The sequence below is a fragment of the Ursus arctos genome, unplaced genomic scaffold, assembly GCF_023065955.2.
Source record: "Ursus arctos isolate Adak ecotype North America unplaced genomic scaffold, UrsArc2.0 scaffold_24, whole genome shotgun sequence".
Taxonomy (NCBI): Eukaryota; Metazoa; Chordata; class Mammalia; order Carnivora; family Ursidae; genus Ursus; species Ursus arctos.
Window position 1 is genome coordinate 13,184,546 of NW_026622919.1, and position 22,087 is coordinate 13,206,632.

A 22,087-nucleotide genomic window follows, 5' to 3' on the forward strand; every position below is an offset into this window, starting at 1 on the left:
CAGATTTTATTTATTCATTTGAGAGAGACTGAGCAAAAGCACGAGAGGGAGAAGGGTCAGAGGGAGAAGCAGACTCCCCACTGAGTAGGGAGCCCGACGCGGGACTCCATCCCAGGACTCCAGGATCACGACCTGAGCCAAAGGCAGTCGCTCAACCAACTGAGCTACCCAGGCACCCCGAACACGAACATTTTTAAAACCTGAACATTTAAGGGGCACCTGGGTGGCTCAGTCAGTTAAAGTGTCTACCTTCGGCCCGGGTCATGATCCCAGGGTCCTGGGATCGAGTCCTGCCTGGGGGCTCCCTGCTCAGTGAGGAGTCAAGCCTCTCCCCTCAGCTTGTGCTCTCTCTCTCTCTCTCTCGGTCACTCTCTCTCTCAAATAAATAAAAATCTTGAAAAAATAAAAACTGAACATTTAAAATAAAGCTAAGTATAGTATTTTAATAAAATGAAATATTACTACATGTTAAGTAATACAGAAGTCGGCTTGAACACACCCTGGGACCATTAAAACTTTAAAATCTCCTAAAGCCAGAAGGAAACGCAGTGTTGAAACTTCAACGGACCTTCATTAAACTGAGGCTTCTCAAGCAGATCTTACCAAAAGATTCAAACTGTGAAATTTTTCTTTCAATGCTGTTAACGAATAACAAATAACATCCAGAATAAACTTTTGTTCATGACTGCACTGAGTAGATCCCATTCAGGAATTACAAAGAGAAGAGCAGCCTGTCAACGGCGGGCACACTCACTCGCACTCCCATGCGTGCCCGTTAGTGGGAGAAAGGTGTGTGTCGAACAAGGACGGAGAATCAAGATCTACATGGTCAAGAAATAGGAGGTGGAAGAAAGATTTAAACTAATGGACATCCCTCTCCTTTGCCATTCTGAAACGGGGCTGTCAGAAGACAAAGCAGTAAAAGAGGAAAGGGAACATTTTCTACTTTTTCTCTGGAAGATTTAAAATTATGTGAATGAAAAAAATTAAGCTGTTTTAAAATCTAAATACTCATTTGTGGAAAGGGCTACTTTTTAGTGGTTCTACTAAACTGTCTTCAAATCTTCTTTTGTATACATGATGCTAAGAGTATCTTATAAATTCTTTTTAAAAACACTGTACATTTCCTTAATGGAAACATCTGCTTACAATATTAGGAAAACAAATCTAATTAAAACACCATATTAAAGGGTGCCTGGGTAGCTCAGTTGGTTAAGCGTCTGCCTTTGGTTCAGGTCATGATCTCAGGGTCCTGGGATAGAGTTCTGCATTGGCAATCCCTGCTCAGCAGGGAGTCTGCTTCTCCCTCTCCCTCTGCCTCTCCCCCCATCCTCATTCTCTAATGAATAAATAAAATCTTAAAAAAAACACACACACCATATTAAAATGCTGAAATGTCCATTTTATATACTTTTAGTTAGAAAAGTAAAAAATAAATAATAAAGTTAGAAAAGTATAAGGATAGAGAAATATCGTTACAGAAATCTTTAAGGAATATAACATCTGAATAGCTACTTATGCATGTAATAAATAAGTTGTTCACAAGTTCCATTAGTAACCTAAAAAAAGAACACTTAAACTCCAAAAACATGTATAAATACATACTAAAGTTAATAGTTAATGATCTGACTCAAATGAAGATTAAATGAATTCCAGCAGTATTAGCCATGTGTACGGAATTTTTAAAAATCATGTTATATTCTTCTCATTCTCTATGCATATTTTACTAGATCCAAAATGGAAAAGTAGGATTATAATTTAAAGAACTACAGTTTGTATGTTATCTAGTTACATTTGACTCTTTAAAGACTGAACGTGCAGTAAGATTCACATAAAAATCAGTCATGAAATGAAAATAAAAGTATACTACACTCCCCAGTTTACATATAATCTATGTTCACCTGGGTTTTTTTTCTTTTTTTGTAATAAAATACATGCTTTAAAAAAGAAGGAACCCATGGCTTATCTATGCTTTTTCAAATACAGTTAAATTTTTACTTTCCTTTACTCCACACATATGAGATTTAGGGTCATTAAAAGTTTTCTGAGAGAAAAGAAATTTCTTATAGTGCATTCTTCATTCAGAAATGGTCTCTTTGGGGGCGCCTGGGTGGCTTAGTTGGTTAAACATCTGCCTTTGATTCAGGTCATGATCCCAGGGTCCTGGGATGGAGCCCCGAGTCAAGCTCCCCACTTGGCGGGGAGTCTACTTCTCCCTCTCCCTCTGCCCCTCCCCCTGCTCGTTCGCGCTCTCCCTCTCTCTCAAGTGAATAAAATCTTAAAAAAAAAAAAAAAAGGTCCCTTTGTTGCTAAAGTTGATACGTGGTTTTCTGATTTTTTTTTTTTAAACTTTGCAACCACTTTCCACTTTTTTGAAACTCCCTTTTCTACTGACTTCAAGAAAGTCATACTCTCCTAGTTTTCTTCTTACCTTTCTAGCAGCTCCTCCATTTTCCACCCAAGCACCAGCTACCTGCTAAAAGTTCACCCTGTCCTCTTCTCACTCTGTAGGTTCTCATCAAGTGAGGTCGCCCTCTCCTAGATCTCTCAGCTCCGGGCTGGAAACCCAACTGTCAAACAGACACCTTCGCTTCTACGCTCTCAAACTCAGTACAAGCAAAACACAATCACCAGCCGATGTCCCCTCCTGTCACCCCAAACCAATCTTTCCATGTATTATACATCTCAGGCAATAGCACTCTCACCAACCTAGGTGTCCAAGACAGAAACCAGGTTACCCCTGACCTTGTATCCGTCACCATCCTTCAATCCCCATCGTACATTCACCAAGCCCTGTTGGTTCCTCTTTCTCCTATTTCATCTGCATCTTAACATTCTGAACTTGGATAACTATAACAAACTCCTAATATGACTTCTTTTCTTTTTTTTTTTTTTTTAAGATTTTATTTATTTATTCGACAGAGAGAGAGACAGCCAGAGAGAGAGGGAACACAGGCAGGGGGACTGGGAGAGGAAGAAGCAGGCTACTAGTGGAGGAGCCTGTGTGGGGCTCGATCCCGGAACGCTGGGATCACGCCCTAAGCCGAAGGCAGACGCTTAAACGACTGAGCCACCCAGGTGCCCCCTAACATGACTTCTTGTTTCAAATCTATACTCCAAACCACCACCAGAGAATCTTTACAAAATATAAGTCTGATGATAAGTAGCTTCCTCTGGCTCTAAAGGTAAGGTTTAAACAGCTTTCCCTCTCACTGCCCCACCCAACCCAACACGAGCCCTCCATTACAGCTATGATGACCAACTTGCAAATTTCTCCCAAAATTCTATGCTATTATTCTCATATCCTGTTCCAACTAAATACCTTTGTCCTATTTCTTCATCTGACAATTTTACCTGTTGCTTTTTTTTTAAATTCAGCTTCAAGAGGCACCTAGGTTGCTCAGTCGGTTAAAGGTCTGACTCTTGGTTTCGGCCCTGGTCATGAATTCATGGCTCATAGGGTAGAGCCCCACAGTGGGCTCTCTGCTCAGCAGGGAGTCTGCTTGACATTCTCTCCCTCTGCCCATCCCCCAATATGCGCACACATATACACACTCTCTCTAAAGTAAATAAAATCTTTTTAAAAATTCAGTTTAAACACCATCTGATTCCCAAAAGCCGACGTGATTCCTTCCTTGACTTGACTATCCTCCTTCTCCCCACTAATGTGGGGTAGATGCTCTCCTGTGGAGCCCTTGTATGTTTCTCTATTGTGGTGCAAATTACACTGTATTATTACTCTATATTTAAAGGTCTGTCTCCCCTTTTTTCTAAGTTTTTCTTTTAATTCCAGTTAATTAACATACAGTGTTATATTAGTTTCATGGATTACAAACTTTTGAGGAAGAAAGAAACTGTGTTTGCCTTAGAATCAGCAGTGGCTAGTCTACAACCTAACACTTTGAATACTCAATAAATTTTGTCCATTGAATTAATTTTACATTTTTGTAATAATCTGATTGTTTCCAGGCAACATATTTCCATTTCAACTACTTTATACTATTCCCCAACAAATTCTAGAAATTGTGTAATATTTTCTCAACTAAGGCAATATATTAAAATTTTACTATTACATCTACTTTAGAACCTGCCATCCCAAAACACCTGATCACAATTTAGCAAGCATGAAAAATTCACCTCAGTCTTAAAACAATAAGAGAATCCTCTTACGACATTTAGTTATGCCTCACAACAAAACTCTTGAGGTAGAGACACTAGAAAATAAAAGTACTAAGAAATATAACTTCCCCCAGAAGATATGTCATATGTTCAAGATACAGACATAACAGACTTTCTGGTAGAAGTTACAACTCGTAATATTTAATTTTCTATAAGATTAACAGCCTAGGGGCTCCTGGGTGGCTCAGTCGTTGAGCATCTGTCTTCAGCTCAGGGCGTGATCCCGACATTCTGGGATGGAGCCCCACGTCAGGCTCCTACGCTGGGAGCCTGCTTCTTCCTCTCCCACTCCCCCTGCTTGTGTTCCCTCTCTCACTGGCTGTCTCTCTCTCTCTGTCAAATAAATATTAAAAAAAAAAAAAAAAGATTAACAGCCTAAAACTAAATTACATTAGTAAGATTTCAAGTATACAAAACAACATAGGTACTTTTAAGATTTAAGAACTCAGAAACACCTAGAATACAAAATATATCCTACAATTAGCAAAGCTATTTCTTAATAAAAAGAAAAACCATCTTTCTATTATTGCTTGCCACATTTCGAAATCCGCCTTAAAGCTTACATAATTCCTAACCTTTTGGGAAATAGCAGAATAGCAGCCAAGCAAATTTTGACCAATTTAATATCATACTTAGCTGGAAGAAATATGGCTCTATCAATCTTAGCAATAGCTATATCTCTTGAGTGTAACTTTAAAGGAATTTTAAAGCTGTATAGAGAATTTCACTTCATACAATTTCTGGCTAAATGAATGATAACAAAAACCAACCAAGGTGATGAGCCAATACGTGGGTTTACTGAGGCAGAGTAACAGAGGCCTCGCCTCGCCCATCGCAGTGATGAAATGTGCATCCACACACCAGGCCCGTCGTGCCAGCTGTCAGCACTGAGAAGCCCAACAACCTGATTAGGCATGCCACTACACAGTTTAATGGACACAATAGCTTCAGCCAAAGTCAATTTCTTTTGAAAATGTGCATCGAGGAATCAAATAGATTTCGCTTCAAGGTAGAGTCATAATTGAATGCATATCAACATGCAGCTGAAGACAAGAGAAATACTTTTTTAAAAGTCTTAAAAGAACTCAGAAGCATTTTCTAAAACTTAAATGAAATGCAGTATTATCTTTAACACCCCCACACACCTCATACTAAAACTTAACATAAAAAGAAATCTTAATTTGTGGACCGCTTTCAAAAATCATCCCTTTCTTTAAAGTAAAGAAATAAAAAGATAAACTTGATTACTATATCCAAACTCACGCCAAAATATATCTTGTCTAATCTTGAGAGGCTTCATTCAATCCCATTTTCAAGGAAGGAATGCTAAGGTGACCATGTAAAAATAGAATCCAAACCTTACAATTAAGATGTAAGAACCTTGATATTACTTCCATGATTAGCAATATTCTGCTTAAATTGTCAAAGTGCTAGGGTGCCTGGGTGGCTCAGTCACTTAAACGTCTGCCTTCGGCTCAGGTCACCATCCCAGGGTCCTGGGATCAAGCCCTGAGTTCAGCTCTCTGCTCAGCAAGGGAGCCTGTTTCTCCCTCTCTCTCTGCCTCTGCCCCTCTACCCCCACCCAGCTCATGCTCTCTCTGTCAAATCAATACAATCTTTTTTTTCCCCCTAAATTGTCAAAGTTCACAAATGACCAATACATCTCTTGATCTTAGGAAATATTCTATTAATCATGGGTAAGTCTGACTACATCTCAAAAAGGCACATTCCAGTGCACACAGAATACATTATTACTGTCAATACACATCCAGGTCATTAGAGGGACGACTCTGTTTACCCAAACGTTCTTCACCATTCTAATGGTGACTTGGGTTTGCTTTGATGACTGGTACTGACTGAACAGACAAGTAAAATGATTCAATCAGACACACTAGAGCATGGCCCAAGGATCAAATCCAACCTTCAGCCGGTTTTGTATAGCTCTTAACTAAGAGTGGTTTCTACAAAAACAAAAAATAAAACAAGAAGACAAAACAAAGAAGCTATGCAACAAAGCCTGTATCAAGTCCACAGAGCCTTTAATATTTACTTGCTGGACCTTTACAGAAAAAGTTTGCTGATACCTACACTACAGCAGAGTTTAATAGATGCATACAGAGCCCCTCAACTCCATTTTTTAAATATATCTTTCATCTTATTTGTGTTTAAAGAATTAACAATCAAGTGTGAATTAAATTCAAGGCAACAATAAAATACATACAAATATTAAGTTTAAAAGGGAAAGAAAGAAAAAACAGAAAATACAATTTTTTTAAGTAGTATATAAAACTTTGTCAAAAATTTTTCAAAATCCTTCAGTTTGTCTGTTATTTGTCCCTTGTCCATCAGCTTACAGACACCCTCTGACAACTCCATCTAATAACTAAGAGGATTTGCTTCTTGGTATGTGCACAAACTCTATGCTGTACTTCCCAAAATTTTACAAGCCTGTCAAATTGAAGTGTAATTTACCAGCCTGCACATCCAGGGGGTTACCTTTGGGTGAGAGAATCACTGAAAATTTTCAGAATTTGCTGACACAATAACTATCTACTTGTCACATCAGACATGTAGCAATAAATTCTCATTTCTGTCTTTAAGATCCTTCAAACTCCTGTGTACTTAGCATAAATAACACATAACAAGTGATCCTACAGACTTATATTCAATTTGTGAACACCCTATTTGAGTCAATAACTATTCTAAAGATCTAATTTTAAAGATTAAAAAAAGAGAAAGCTCAGATGTTCCTACTATACAATCTTACTACAATCTTTCTTTTAATCTCTAAGGGCAATTTTACACCTGGATCATCAAGTGCTGCAACTGATAATGTCCTAACTTCCTTTCTATTTCTTTGTTTGCTTTTTCTTATTAAAAGAATAATATGTGGTCATTGTACAACATTTCAAAAATAGAGAAAACCACATTAGAACATAAAAAATCAGGAACGCCTGGGTGGCTCAGTCAGTTAAGCATCTGCTTTCGGCTCAGGTCATGATCCCAGGGTCCTGGAATCAAGTGCTGCATCAGGCTCCGTGCTCCGCAGGGAGTCTACTTCTCCCTCTCCCTCTGCCCTTCCCCCCTGCTTGTGCGCTTGTGCGTGCTCTCTCACTCTCTCTGACAAATACATAAAATCTTTAAAAAAATTTAAAAAATTACTCATAATTTCACCAACCAGAACACGTAATGCTTTAACCATTTCCAACATTTTTATACACAAATATATTCATGTATGTGGGTATACATACACACATACAAAATTAGAACTGCACTGGATATTTTCCCCTTTACATTATATCATCATCATCTTTACTGTTTTGAAAATTCTTCAAGAACATAATTTCAATATAGTAGTCCCCCCTTATCTGCATGGGATATAATCCAAGACCCCCAGCGACTGCACTGTGGATAATGCCAAACCCTATATATATTATATTTTTTCTTAACCATACACACCTGTGATAACATTTTACACATTAGGCGCAGTAAGAGATTAACAAAAATAATAAAATAAAAATTATAACAATATGCTGTAAAAAACACTATGTGAAGGTGGGGTGTTTCTCTCAAAACATCTTACTTCCTGTACTGTACTCACACTTTTTCTTGTGATGATATAAGATAGTAAGATGCTTGGGTGATGAGATGAGTGAGGTAAATGACATTAGTTCAGTGACGTAGCATTAAGTTATCACTGCCCTTCTGATGACAGATCTCAAGAAGGATCATTTGCTTCTGGACCACAGTTGATCTCAGGTAATTGAAACCACAGAAAGTGAAACCCCAGATAAGGGGGCACAACTGTGATTATATAACACGGGATTATATGGCTACATCATAATTTACTTAAGTCGTTCTTCACTACTCTTTGAAAGACATTTGTTTACAGGCATCTTTAACTTCACCTCTGGTTCTTTCTTCAGGATGATTCATCGTATGTAGAATTACTACACCAAAAGGTCCAAACCTTCTAAAGACCTTTAATACAAACTGCCAAACAACCTACCTTCAGAAATATACCAACTTAGTCTGCCACCAGTGTTCATTTCATGTTGCAGGTATTTTCAAGCCCCTCTTATATGGGCTCTTTTTTTTTTTTAAGATTTTATTTATTTGAGAGCGAGTGAGCGAGCAGGGTGAGGGGCAGAGGGAGAGGGAGGACTCAAGCAGTCTCCGCACTCAGCACAGAACTTGACGCAGGGCTCAACCCAACAACCCTGAGACCACCACCCAAGACGAAACCAAGAGTCAAGGCTCAACCGGACTGAGCCACCTAGGTGCCCCTTATATGGGCTTTAAAAAGCCCTTGCAAGGTGCTCTTGGAGTGAACTTTCACCCACTTAGTTTCTTGATCAGAATCTGACCTCCGCAATTTTGTAGGGTTCATTCTTTTATCTATTAAAATTTCTCTTTTTTTAAGAGAGAGAAAGAAAGAGTGAGAATCTCTAGGAGACTCCACGACACGGGGCTCAATCTCACCACCCTGAGATCATGACCTGAGCCAAAATCAAGAGTCCCAATGCTTAACCCAATGCTTAAGCCATCCAAACACCCCAAATTTCCATTTTTTAAAAATTATTTTTATTTTAATAATCCATAAGCTTATTGATCTTTAGTTATAAGTTCTGAGGCAATGTATATGGAATGATTTTTAAACCTGAACAAACAATATTTATTTGTTATATTTAAACAAATGTAAGTTAATATATAATTTTTTCTGAATTTCTATTATGGTACTCCAAAATAGTCTCTTAAGATTCTGGTAGGCTTTTAAACTATTTCATCTTAATATTTATGATTTATCAATGTTTTCTTTACTAAGAAAAAGGAACCTATGATCATGTAAATAACATATATGCATATTAATATCGTGAATATACATGATACAAGCCACTGTCCTTGTTATTTTTTTTTTCAAAGTTTACTGAGCGATACCAAAGTGATAGATAGTACAAAGATCCCAAGGAGGGAGGGGACCCGAGAGGGTTGCCTTGTCCTTGTTATTTAATAAGTGACTATTTCATTAGAACTGTATATGGACACGGTTAATAAAAGTCTTGTAAGAGACCATCAACAGCCATAATTTGAAGTCTTAAGAGTAATGAAAAATATATTCTAGCTAATTTTGTAAATTTTACAAGCACTTAATTTGAAATTAGATATGTTCCAAAAGCTACATCATATTTAATCCATAAATAGAGTAACACAAGGTATGTTTAAATTTTTACTTTTCTTTTTCTGAATATATCCCTTAATGACTGTTCAGTATCTATTAATAATATTAATGATAAGGTACCAATAAGGCACCTTAGGAAAAATATAGGTTGGTTAGGCTATGTTTAAAGGGAAAACTACTTATAAAAATGTATTTATGTCTCATAATTATGGTTCAGTATTTAAGGCTTCTGGATTTTATCTAAAAAATAGAATGCTACTACCAAATATAACAATGATTTCATTAATATCTTCCTTCACTCAAACTTTCGTTTCTTCTTTTTAATCTTTTCTTATTTATTTGAGAGAGAGAGAGAGAAAGAGCATGCGTGCGCACAAGAGGCGGGGAGGGGCAGAGGGAAAGGATCTCAAGCAGACTCCACACCAAGTACAGAGCCCAATGAGGGCTTGATCTCACAACCCTGAGATCATAATCAGAGCCAAAATCAAGAGTCAGACACTTAACCAACTAAGCCACCCAGGCATCCCAAGTCATTTCATTCTTAAAATTATATTCCAAAATATGTGGTCTCTTTCAGTTTGTCTGCATTTATTCAACAAATATTTACTGAGCACTCACTCTAACTACCATTAACAGAAACCTCCTATACAGCAGGGACCACATGTTTACACACCTAGCACGTGGCAGTCTTATGGAAATGAATTATATACCATGCACCCAGGAGGCCGACATGAACAGAACACAGCACTAAACAACAGCTATTCAGTAACAACCTATATTACCTATCTTCACTTAGGCACACCTCCATTTTAAAAATAAAAAATACCATTGAAAGGGGAGTTTTTTTAAAACAAAGTGTTTCTAAAGTAACTTACTTGCTGACTTCTTTATACTGGGCTATCTCCTCAATATAAAGAAGGTCATGCAGCCGTGACTGATAGTTGGTCTTGGTCAATGATTTGTCTAAAACGGACTGGGTAAACAGCTGGTCAGCAGAGAGAGGAATTTGGTATCTGATAAGAAGGCTCTTCTCCAAATCAGTAGTTTCATTAGGTTCAAAATCTATAATAGTCTTAGAAGAAGAATCCCAACGCTTAGCTGTGGTTACTAGCTGTTGTTTTGCATGCATCAGGTATTCAAGATCTAAATGGAAACAAAAAACACATTTATAAAGGAATACAACATTAAAATTCTCAAATAATACATTACACATTTTGGTAGAAGCATTTCATATGCTAGAGCTAATAATTCTTAAAAACAAAACAGTACAAAAACCCATTTGACAGAGACTCTTCCCCATATCAGAAATCTTTTGTCTGGCTTAACAAAATAACATAAATAGGAACCCATGCAAAAAACACCTTTTTTTTAAACATCAGGATAGAACAGAAGTAGTTATTAACATATTGAAAATACAGATTAACATTTAGAATTTAACTCTCAGTCAAAAGAAATCTGAACTGCAGGATAAGTTCCTCATAGGTAAAATCTATCAGGTGATAATCACTTTTCTCCTACTACTACCAATATCTGCCCATTATAGAAACAGAAAATCAGAAAACTATGTTTTTTCTTGTGTAGTAAAGCACAGTGAAACTCTCTGAAAGTCAACTTACAACTAACCAAAATCTTTTAGAAAATACTCATGTAAAAACACTGCTAATTCTTCATTAAAATGTGATAAGATGTACCATTAAAATGCCATTCCAGAAAAATCCAGTTTAGCCTCAGCTAAATTATACTGTAAGTAGGGCACAATGTCAAAATGAATGACTGTTCAAGTTCTGACATCTCTGGGAAAAAAATGTAGCATAGGACCAGCACAAGGTGAAATATATCGTAACATAAATTCTGAGCACTGGGTGGGCTGTTTCCACAGTGCGTATTACTTTCCTTTTGGGCGGAGCATACATATACCTATAAATATGAAGCTTAACCAAAAGGGGGGGGGGATCTTGCTTGACTGAGATCCAGTTTTAATGTAACGTAATTGAAAAGATGGCTTCACAACTCAGGTTACAATTTGGGAAGAAGTCTAAGAAGTTTAAATAGAGATCAGCTAGTCTTCAAAACACAAAAATAAGTTACCCTGTACTATATTTGCAATGAGAGAATAATGCCTAATTGCCATGTACTGCTTAGTGAGAGATTTTCCTACATTTAAATGTTATATATAAATTACAAACATATAAGTATAGTCATCCAAAAGATATTTCTCAATACTAGAAAACAGTTTACCCTAATACCTTACTAAAGATTCAAATGTAAAGGACCTAATTTCTTGTCTTTGCTCCTTGAAAAGGTATTTCTACATAACAGTTTTATTATTTCCCAAATGGTAAAATAAATACAACTATAATCATCAAGCCATAAGGATGGCCTGCATTCTTAGAATACTCTGGATGAAGCAAGGATGGTCTGTTTTTACAATAGCTTCAAAAGACGTCTCATAAAGTAAACTAATCACATTTTCTTCCTAAATCATCCTAAAATTGGGCCCTGCCCTTTCATTCCTTAAATCGTAACTACAAAAAATATTTAAATAACACAAATGCCAATATTCCTAGAAGAGAGTATACCACCACTAAAAATCAAATGATACTCATTATCAAAATAATAAAGATGTACATAAAAATTTTCCTTAATTCAGAAATCAAGAGAAACAGTAACAGTACAGTGACAAACCAAATAACCAGCTCTGTAAAAATAAAAACTAAACTCTACATACTATCAAAGAGTCACTGTCGTATGTAATAAAGGGATGTCTATTATTTGGAGTTAGGGCAATTATATTTCATAATTTTATTTTAAATAAGAAATTGAATCAGACTATGCCTAGATCAATATTATGTTCACATTCTTTAAAAAGTCATTAATTATTTCTAACTGATATTCAAGTAACTAGGATTAACAAGAAACCTAAAACAATAGAGCTTTCCTTTTAATAAGATTTTTGTATTACCTATTTAATATGCAAAGCAATTTATACAGACAGTCATTCTACTCTGGACTACAAGTATTCAGGCTTTCCAGGAAAAGTGGCATGAGAAACAGTTTTTGTTTTTCTCATCTTATCTAGACAGTGCCATGATTCCAACCCCTATTTTATGAAATTATTAAAATTAGTGTCTTCAGCAGGCAGCACGACGACTTCAAAACAATTTCCAAACAATGTTAAATTTTATTCTGTTTATTTTTTAAATGACTATAAACATACTACAGGAGAGGGGAGAGTTCAGGGAACAGTAAAAAGAATCTTGAAAAACATCCCTATGTGCCAACATCAAAAAAGTCTGCAAATTACTATCTCAGTCATTAACTCGGACATCAAAAAGGAATTGTGGCCAGTGACTACTAAGGACATATTTTGCCAAAGCTACTTCTTTTTCCCTACTTCATGTGAACTTGAGATAAGCTTCTGCCTCCAATCCTCTCATTTATAAGCAGCGGCTTACTAAGCCTATTCAAACACGTAACTTACAGTCCTCAAAGGTTGTTAGGTCTTAAGAGGCCCTGTTCAAAAGTTTTTTTCTTGCAGATTTATTTATTTTAGAGAGAGAGAGAGAAAGGGAAAAGAAAAGAGAGAGAGAATAGGGGAAGGAGCTGAGGGAGAACAAGAAACTCAAGCAGACTTCCCAGCTGAGTGCAGAGCCCAACGCGGGGCTCAATCACACAATCCTGAGATCCTGACCTGAGCCGAAATCAAGAGCTGGATGCTCAACTGACTAAACCACCCAGGCGCCCCTTACGAGTCCCTTTTCAAATAGAGGAGGGAGAGGAGGTTCCCCATGGGGAACATGACTACTACAGGCCTCATTTCAGTCGCACCTCCAGCACGTGGTAGCAGCTGCTAACGTCTAAACCACACATACGTGCTACTCGGGGCAGCTGAGCCAGTTCATCCTTGGCAAGCACTTTTCTTCAACCTAGATTAGGCTAAAATGAAAATCACTCTGCCCAGATGAAAAGTGAACAGGTTAAGGATCAACACTCAAAAAAACCATATAGGGAGAACTTAACACTGACTTAGTAACCAACTCCTACAATACTAAATCGCAAAGCAAATCTGACAGGAATGATAAACCTGTAGGATCTATTACCCTGAGATGTGGTAGGCAGAAGCTATAAATATATTTTAAGAGAAATTCACAAGAAAAAGTTAATTAGCATATACCTAATTTTTTGAAGATAACATAAAGGAAGAGCTGCTATTGCCACAAAGAGAATTCAGGGTTGGAATGACCAGTGGACACAAGATATGCTTCCCAACTTCCCTGGGCCTGCTGACTGAGAACAGCAATGCCCTCCTTGTTCAGCCACATAGTTACTATTCTAACGAAGCAGCCAAAGGGTTGGTTTGTTTTATCCTGAAGAATATAATATAGCAGACTTGAAAATTATCCTTAACAGAACCTAGAGAGTAGATAAGAAAAAGTAAGGAGAAAAAAAAATTCGAGTGTTCTATGCGTCTAGCATAAGGGTGGACGTAGAAGAACCATGCAATAAATAAATGCATGCTAAATACAGAATATATTCAAAACAGCTCTTCTCATCTAGGACTTAAAGAGAATGAGAGTCTCAACTCCAAAATCAAAGGCAAACACTCTTCCTTAGGAAACATTATGGTTCTGCCTTTACAAGTCTAGACTGCCCAAAGTAACAATAAAATTACAAATCTGAAAGCACTCCCAAACCATCATTTCAGCTCTCCATTTCAATATCATTCCTTTCCCAAAAATTGCTACACAGAAACAAGATTAGCATCTCTTAGCTTACCCATATTGTCTGTCCCCATTTTTCATCTCTTAAAGAAACCAACAAAAAGTTAAAACAGCAAAATAACAGCATCAGAGTACCTCATTACTTTTTACATGCTTCTACTCAACAATATTTATCTTCTATTGACAAATATTTTTTAAATCATTTTTCTATGACTTTTCATACTATCAGTATCTATATCGATATTGGTATAGATACATTTATATATAACCGGCCCTTAATTTACCAACAACTTTGGCATTTGGAGATAATTTTTTTTTTAAAGATTTTATTTATTTAACAGAGATAGAGACAGACAGTGAGAGAGGCAACACAAGCAGGGGAGTGGGAGAGGAAGAAGCAGGCTCATAGCAGAGAAGCTTGATGTGGGGCTCGAACCCAGAACGCCGGGATCACGCCCTGAGCCGAAGGCAGACGCTTAACCGCTGTGCCACCCAGGCGCCCTATTTGGAGATAATTTTTAAGTCATACTACATTTTAATGTAAATGTTAACATACACTGCTAGATTCAAAGTAAGAAATGTGTACTATCAAGTTTTCAAATTTAAATATCATAATTAATTTTCAACACGTCACTTCCAGATATTCAAAGCATAATTCCAAATCAGTTTGCCAAGCAAAAATGTTCCATTACTCAAAGTTGTGGGATAAAGTTGTATAATGCAGTTTGTTTTCTAAGCAAGGGGACAACCCACTTTCTTCTTTTGTAAATGGTATTTTGCCACACATTTTTGAGAGGCACATCTTTAATCCAAAACAATTTTTTCAGTGCATACAGTGTCTCTTGCTGAACCTAAATCTCACCAACAAGGGAAAAGCACTGAAAAAAGCCAAGTTAAAGTTATATCTATTGCCTGAACAGTCCGCAGAATTGCCATTTACAACTAGAAGAAAAAAAATTCACTCATGGCCTGCAAATAGAAAGGTTTGAATGCTTTAGATAGCATGAAAATAGGGGTGCCTGGCTGGCTCAGTCACTAGAGCGTGTGATATTAATCTCAGGATTGTGAGTTCAAGCCCCACCCACAGTGGGTGTGGAACCTACTTAAAAGTAAAGAAATAGATTACCATGAAAATAATATTTTAAAAAATGGGGCGCCTGGGTGGCTCAGTCGGTTAAGCATCCAACTCTTGGGTTTTGGCTCAGATCCTGATCTCAGGGTTGTGAGATGGAGCCCCCACTGGGCTCCACCTTTGCAGGGAGTCAGCTTGAGATTCCCTCTCCCTCCACCCCTCCCCCACTCATGCTTGTGCTCTAGATTGCACTCTCTCTAGCTAAAATAAATAAATGTTAAAAAAAAAAAAAAGAGTAGGGAAAATACCAAAAAACTACAAATTACCACAACAGGTCAGCTAATGTCAGTAATGGCCAAAAACAGTCAGCCAAATGTAACCTAGCTTGCCTAACCTAAATTTAAGTTTTTCTGTTTATAATTATTCAAAATATCTTATCAAAAAATACATTTTATACACTCTATATATTGCTCTATTGTAATACTTATTTTTCCTGGCCTTGAAAAACAAATTTCACTACGTGAAACTGTTTTGTTTTCAAATTCATTCAAGAAAACGCTTGGGGCGCCTGGGTGGCACAGCGGTTAAGCGTCTGTCTTTGGCTCAGGGCGTGATCCCGGCGTTATGGGATCGAGCCCCACATCAGGCTCCTCCGCTATGAGCCTGCTTCTTCCTCTCCCACTCCCCCTGCTTGTGTTCCCTCTCTCGCTGGCTGTCTCTATCTCTGTCAAATAAATAAATAAAATCTTTAAAAAAAAAAAAAAGAAAAGAAAAGAAAAGAAAATGCTTAATTTGGGGGCGCCTGGGTGGCGCAGTCGTTAAGCGTCTGCCTTCGGCTCAGGGCGTGATCCCGGCGTTCTGGGATCGAGCCCCACATCAGGCTCCTCCACTAGGAGCCTGCTTCTTCCTCTCCCACTCCCCCTGCCTGTGTTCCCTCTCTCACTGGCTGTCTCTCTCTGTCAAATAAATAAATAAAATCTATTAAAAAAAAAAGAAAATGCTTAATTTTTTTTCAATTATTTTCTACGACGTAACTACTTAGAAGTAAAACCTTGTTTGAAGAAAAATAAGCAAAGATAACAAACTGCAAAGTGGTCAGTAAAAAAGGATATAAAGTATCACAAAAAGGGTGTAAGGCATCGTATCAGTTCCAAATGGGAGGATATCCTTGACTATATTAATACCTTCCACCAAATTGAATGAAATATAAAATTCATTATATTTTCTTTTTTTTTTAATATTTTATTTATTTGAGAGAGCGCACGAGAGAGAGCAGAGAGCACAAGCAGGGAGGTAGGGAGAGGGGCAGAGAGAGGGACAGAAGCACACTCCCAGCTGAGCAGAGAGCCCGATGCAGGACTCAATCCCAGGTCCCCAGGATCATGACCCATGCAGAAGGCAGATGCTTAACCGACTGAGCCACCCAGGCGCCCCAAATTCATCATATTTTCAAGCTGATATATTAGAAACCTAAGAAATGTAACTCTATTTTCCAGTCACCACACTCAAAACGTGGGTCATCTTGGACAACTTCTCTTCCACCAACTTCTCTTGCCTTCTCTTCCCAAGATCCACAGGTGCCATGGTTTTAATGGCTTGGGTCCTTAGGCTTCTCAGCCCCTCTCCTCTGCATGCACCCTAGTCCCAGGCCTCCCTTTTCTAAAAAATTCTCCTCTCTTCCTACTTTCTTCATTCTATCTGAAGCCAGGAATTATCCTAATCATGGCTCATGATAAAACCAACAGCTACCATTTACTGAATGCCTAACGTGTGCCAGATACCACACAAAGCTTATCTTCGGTCTCACAATGATCCTCTAAGATAGATAGCTGTAGCCCCACTTTACAGAAATTTCCACATGAAGTTCAGGAATGTCAAGTACCCTGCCCAGCGTCCCACAGGTAACGAGAAAATCAAGATTCAAATCCAATTCTATTTGACTCTGGAGTCTGTTCAATGCTCTTTTTCTCCAACTAGAAAAGTACCACATACCTAAGGCAAAATACCCTTAATCTCTGAAGCCCATGGGGGTGCCCTGAAATCCTCATTATCACATCCTCCCCTCATCTGTCTTAGCAGTATCATTTTCTCTTAATTTTTAATGCAGACATGTAACATTTTCTATTATTAACTAAATAGGTTTTCATTAACAAGATACAGATTGTTAACAACACAAACTTCTATGAGAAAATGAATCATGAGTTTCAAATCACCAATCTAAAAGCGAACTTTTATCATATAACCCACATGTAAGCCAAGAACATCTTATGAGAATTACACGGGAAAAGCGGGAATACGTGTTGGTCTCTCTCCGTGATTTAAAAACGGTGCTTCCTGTCAAGTAAATAAATAAAATCTTAAAAAAAATAAATAAACAAATAAATAAATAAATAAAAATAAAAACGGTGCTTCCTAGTAGTTCTCAAGTTTAGTCTCTAAAAGTGACTTATTAATACAGGGGGAGGCAAACCACAGCATGCAAGGTAACTCCAGCCCACCGTCGTTTTGAAAATAAAGTTTTATTGGAACACTGTCACGCCCATTTGCTTACATATTTTCTATAGGTGCTTTATCATTACAGTGCAGAGCAGAATAACTGCAACAGATACCATCTGCCAGGCAACATCTAAAAGACTATCTGGCTCTTTGCAGAAAAAAATTGCCAAAGAACTCCTATACTAACAAATATAAATTAAATATTCTTATTTTGTCAACTATATCTATTTGGCTATAGGAATTAACATATTCTGATTCCAAAGAGTACTGAGAATATGAAAAAACAGAATACAACAGAATAAAAACAGGGATAAGGTATCAAAGTAAGAAATAAGGTTTAAGTGAGGTTTCAATAAGTGTGGGTAATAGTAGCACACATACTAGAAGGTAAGGCCTAATTGTTCAATCTGGGCCCAAATGTTGCTTTAACTTTACCAGCAGCTGAGGTAAAGGGGACAGAACCAGTTCCGCCTGTTCATTGTGTCCAAAAAATAAAATCCTCACATTTGCTCATGAATAAAACTTCTAGGTTCTCATAAATGGGACACAGTGGTACCTAGTGAAAAATCCTCCACAACATGGTTATAATCAATCCAATAGCAAGTTCACATGAGTGTTTGTTAAATAAATATTTAGTGTTCTTTAAAAAGAATAAAGCACCTATAATCCAACCAAGAGCCAAAGAACAGGGAAATGTGCCCTTCCCTTGTCCTGCTGGATATTGGCATAAAACTGAGGAACAGGCAGTAATGTAACAAGGAACAAAGTAATTATCATCTTCTGCAGGTGCTTACACGGTAAAAGCAGGGACCTCTTCCCAGGAACACAGAGCACATCCTAGTAAAGGCACCATGGTCTCCTTCACTAGTGAATGTACAAAACCAACTTACGAAATCTTATATTCAGGGCTTTTCATTCAAAGAGAACGTACTAATGTCAGCAAAATTAACTGGAGACTCAGTCAGACATGGAAATAGACATTGGAGGTGTACTCACGATTACCACTGAAATAACAGTCTACCCAAATTAATACTGAAAGGTTTTACTGTGCTAAAATCACCTTCCTTTAAAAACAAAGCTAGTAGACCAAAACAGACCTGATCATCTACTCAGACAAGTTTGAGGAGGCTCAAAGCAAGTCTGCCTGATGACGATATAAAGAGAACAGGGCATAATGTGAACCATTCTAATCCCATTACACAGTAAATGAGTCGATGGCTTTGGGATTTTTTTCCTTATTATTCCCTCTCTATCCATGGAATATTTAGGGGCCAATACATATCTTTTAATGCTTCCATTATAGTGCCTTTTAATACATCGTATCAGGGGAAAAAAGTCTAAATATTACCTTCTGTAGAAGCTGCATCAATCATTACTCTTTGCATGAGTACTGGTTCCAATCCAAAGTCGAAAACTATGGTTTGGCGAAAAGTTCCAAATATTTCTGTGTTAAATGCTATCCCGACTTTATACACGTAATGATCTAATCCATTTTGGGCCATCTTTCCTCCTATCCATTCTTGACAGTTTTCTGGGACTTCTTGTGATACCTGGGTAGTACTATCTCCGGCAGATATTGCAATGATACTAAAATGAGGACGATGAGCATCATAAAGCAATGCTACACGATACAGCATTCTTGCAGGCTACAAGGAAGTTAAAATAATTCATTGAGTACAAGGGGGTGAAAAATCCAATTGTAATTGGGCTCTTCAATGAAAATATTCCCATAAGGGACTTTTACTTTCCCATGCTTCTAAGAGACTATGTTAAAAACACAAATTGTGCTCATAAGCCATTTAAGAAAAAATGAGAATGGTTAAAAAAAAATCAGCTGTTAAAATTATATATTTATGATGTCATTTGTAACTCAGTAAAGCTGAAATTTTAAAAAATGATATATTTATACTACATTTCTAGCCTCCCTTCTTTTTCTAGGATATGCTCATCTTTCTTTGTGGCAAAAGCTCTATCACCCTGTTAGATCACTGACCTCCAAATTTCCATACCTTTGGCCTAAAAAAAGTTTTATCTAGCTTCGAGTAGGAAGTCTTCATAGGAGGGCAGTTACCTCTGAAGGCACTGGACTGGGTTCAAGGCCGAAGCTAAATGTTCCCAGATTTTTCATCCCAAGATGCAGATGGTACAGTGGAAGAAATGCCACCAAAAAGTACACAAAACTTTTCCACTGCACGTATTCACAGAAAAGTTTGACTCTGCTTCATTCTTAAACTTTGAATATTATATTCAAGATGGGAAGCACTGCAGAAAATGTCTCATATTAAAAACCCATTATTACAGAATCTGTGATTTCAACAAATCAAATATAAAAATAAAGCTGTTACTTGTTTAAGTATCTTAGAACTGCCAGATTAAACAATTCAATTTTTAAATAGTTAATTATAAGCCATGAACCCCATCCTATGTTCCAACTTCGGAAGACAATATATCAAAGACCTCTTTATCAAATTAATAAATTAACAAACATCTAAATATCTACAAAGACTTTCTATCTCAAAATCTAAAAATATTATACCTTTAATGAACAAAATACAGAAATACACTGTAGCACAATATAGAACCTACTTTAGAGGTACTTAGATTAAAACATTTGCAGTGCTCTAACACAGAGATTTAAAGGTCAAAAGAAGCCTTAAGAAAATCGAAAAAAAAATTACATTCTTTAATTAGCACAAAATTCATACCTTACAAGTAAGAGCAAAGGTCCATGTCTGGTGAGATTTTTTGGTGTTGACAGTAACCGACAGATCAGGATTATGCTCTACTTTTACTCCTTCTATACATTCACTAAGCTGAAAATAGAGAGCAATTAACATTGTATTTTTACTCCCAAAAGCACAAACAAAAACTTCTGGCATGGTAAATAAATATCAACGGTAAAGATGCTGATGGAACTGTTTACAAAGCAAGATACTTTTTATACATTAATTTTATAAGAACAAAATATAATAAAGCTTAGACAAGACATAAGAAAATTAACAACAACAAAATGGCAGTAAACACTCTCTGAATGAAGATTAATGTAATACCTGCAAATCTTCAAACAAATGTCTTAGTTCTGCTCTTTATTTTAGCAAAAGGGTCTACTTTTGCTACAAAAACACTTTATCAAGAATCAAGTTCTTCATATAGAGGATAAGGAAATAAACCAAAATAGCACAAAATAAAGTCAAGACTCAAACAAGGTCATCGTTTAAAACAAACAAACAAAAAAAAATGCAGTTTATTTTCCTCACCACTTTCTCAGGAGATAATGAATTCATCCACTTTTCTATCAAGGTTTCCATGTAACTGCCTGAGAGCTGTTTATTCTCATTTTGCTGTTTCAATTTTATCAAGCGTGAAGCATATCTTTTCTGCCATTCTGCTAGTTCTTCCTGGGAATGTGCTGAAGTACACTGCGCACCATACCTACAGATTCCTTGCTCTAAAAATCTAAGTAGAATAGGAAAGACTGTTTTATCATATACTTTGTTGGACCATTTAAAAGATAAACTTCCAGCATTTGCCCTCCGACTCTTCAATAACAAAAACAAAACTTCACCTCCTGAAAGGCCATATTTATCACACTGACTTGCACAGAAGAGGAGGAAGAGGTTTCCAGAACATTTGTAACAGTTAATCACTACAGCAACTTTTCGTACTCAGTGACTTCTTTTTTGGAATAAGGGAATGATAAAGCAAAGCATAATCAATCATAACCACCCCTCACCCACAAAACCGACATTGAAAAGGTAGCCTCCTTCAGGATGTAACAACTCTATTTAGACAATTCTTCTTAGAGCAGAATTTTCCTAAAGCAACACTGACATCAAGTGGATCGGTGCATCAAACACAGGTGTGCCCTACTTCTCAAAATGGTACGACCTAAAGACAATTCTCCACACACTAGGAATTTCATTCTGAAGAAAAATGTTACTATATCATTAAATTATCACCTTAAGGCTTCTACTTTTCACCTTCCAATGTAATGTCTTCAACTCTTCTCTATATTACTATTACCTATATTTCACTGAAAATACTGGACTATATTCATTTGCTTCAAGTTTCAAATAAATTAAGAATAAAGTTTTATATTAGAATCACAATTAATTCAATAGTCAGATTAAAATCTTCAATGGTAAATTCCTAAATGTTCATTTTAAAGGACAGAGTTAATGGTTTCTCAGTGTTTATGACTCAGAAAATTCAACTTAACAAATTAGTGGTCAAAACAGATAAAAATGCAAAACTATTAATTTTTTTAAGTTTTAAACATCCTACAAAATTATGGGTCTAGCCAGTTTTTAAACAACTGAAACATCAAAAAATTAATAGAAGATCTTCTGAGAGAAAAAATGAAAATTTATAAGTAGCAAAATAGAGATGAGAGGTGTTATAATATGGATAATTTCTCAACTGAAAAAACATGGACAGTGA

The 22,087-nt window shown here is 36.8% G+C and overlaps 1 protein-coding gene across 4 annotated transcripts in view; it reads right to left on the minus strand.

The window, feature by feature from the left end:
- HELZ (helicase with zinc finger) overlaps positions 1-22,087 on the minus strand; it is a 159,317-nt gene that overhangs the window by 87,508 nt on the left and 49,722 nt on the right. For all 4 annotated transcript variants that reach the window (XM_026512424.4, XM_026512419.4, XM_048225749.2 and 1 more), the window contains 4 exons: positions 20,905-21,103; positions 20,353-20,460; positions 18,996-19,293; positions 10,234-10,501 (listed from right to left, as the gene is read on the minus strand). In XM_026512424.4, the coding sequence (XP_026368209.1) occupies positions 10,234-10,501; positions 18,996-19,293; positions 20,353-20,460; positions 20,905-21,103 (873 nt within the window). The remainder of the gene's footprint in view (positions 1-10,233; positions 10,502-18,995; positions 19,294-20,352; positions 20,461-20,904; positions 21,104-22,087) is intronic.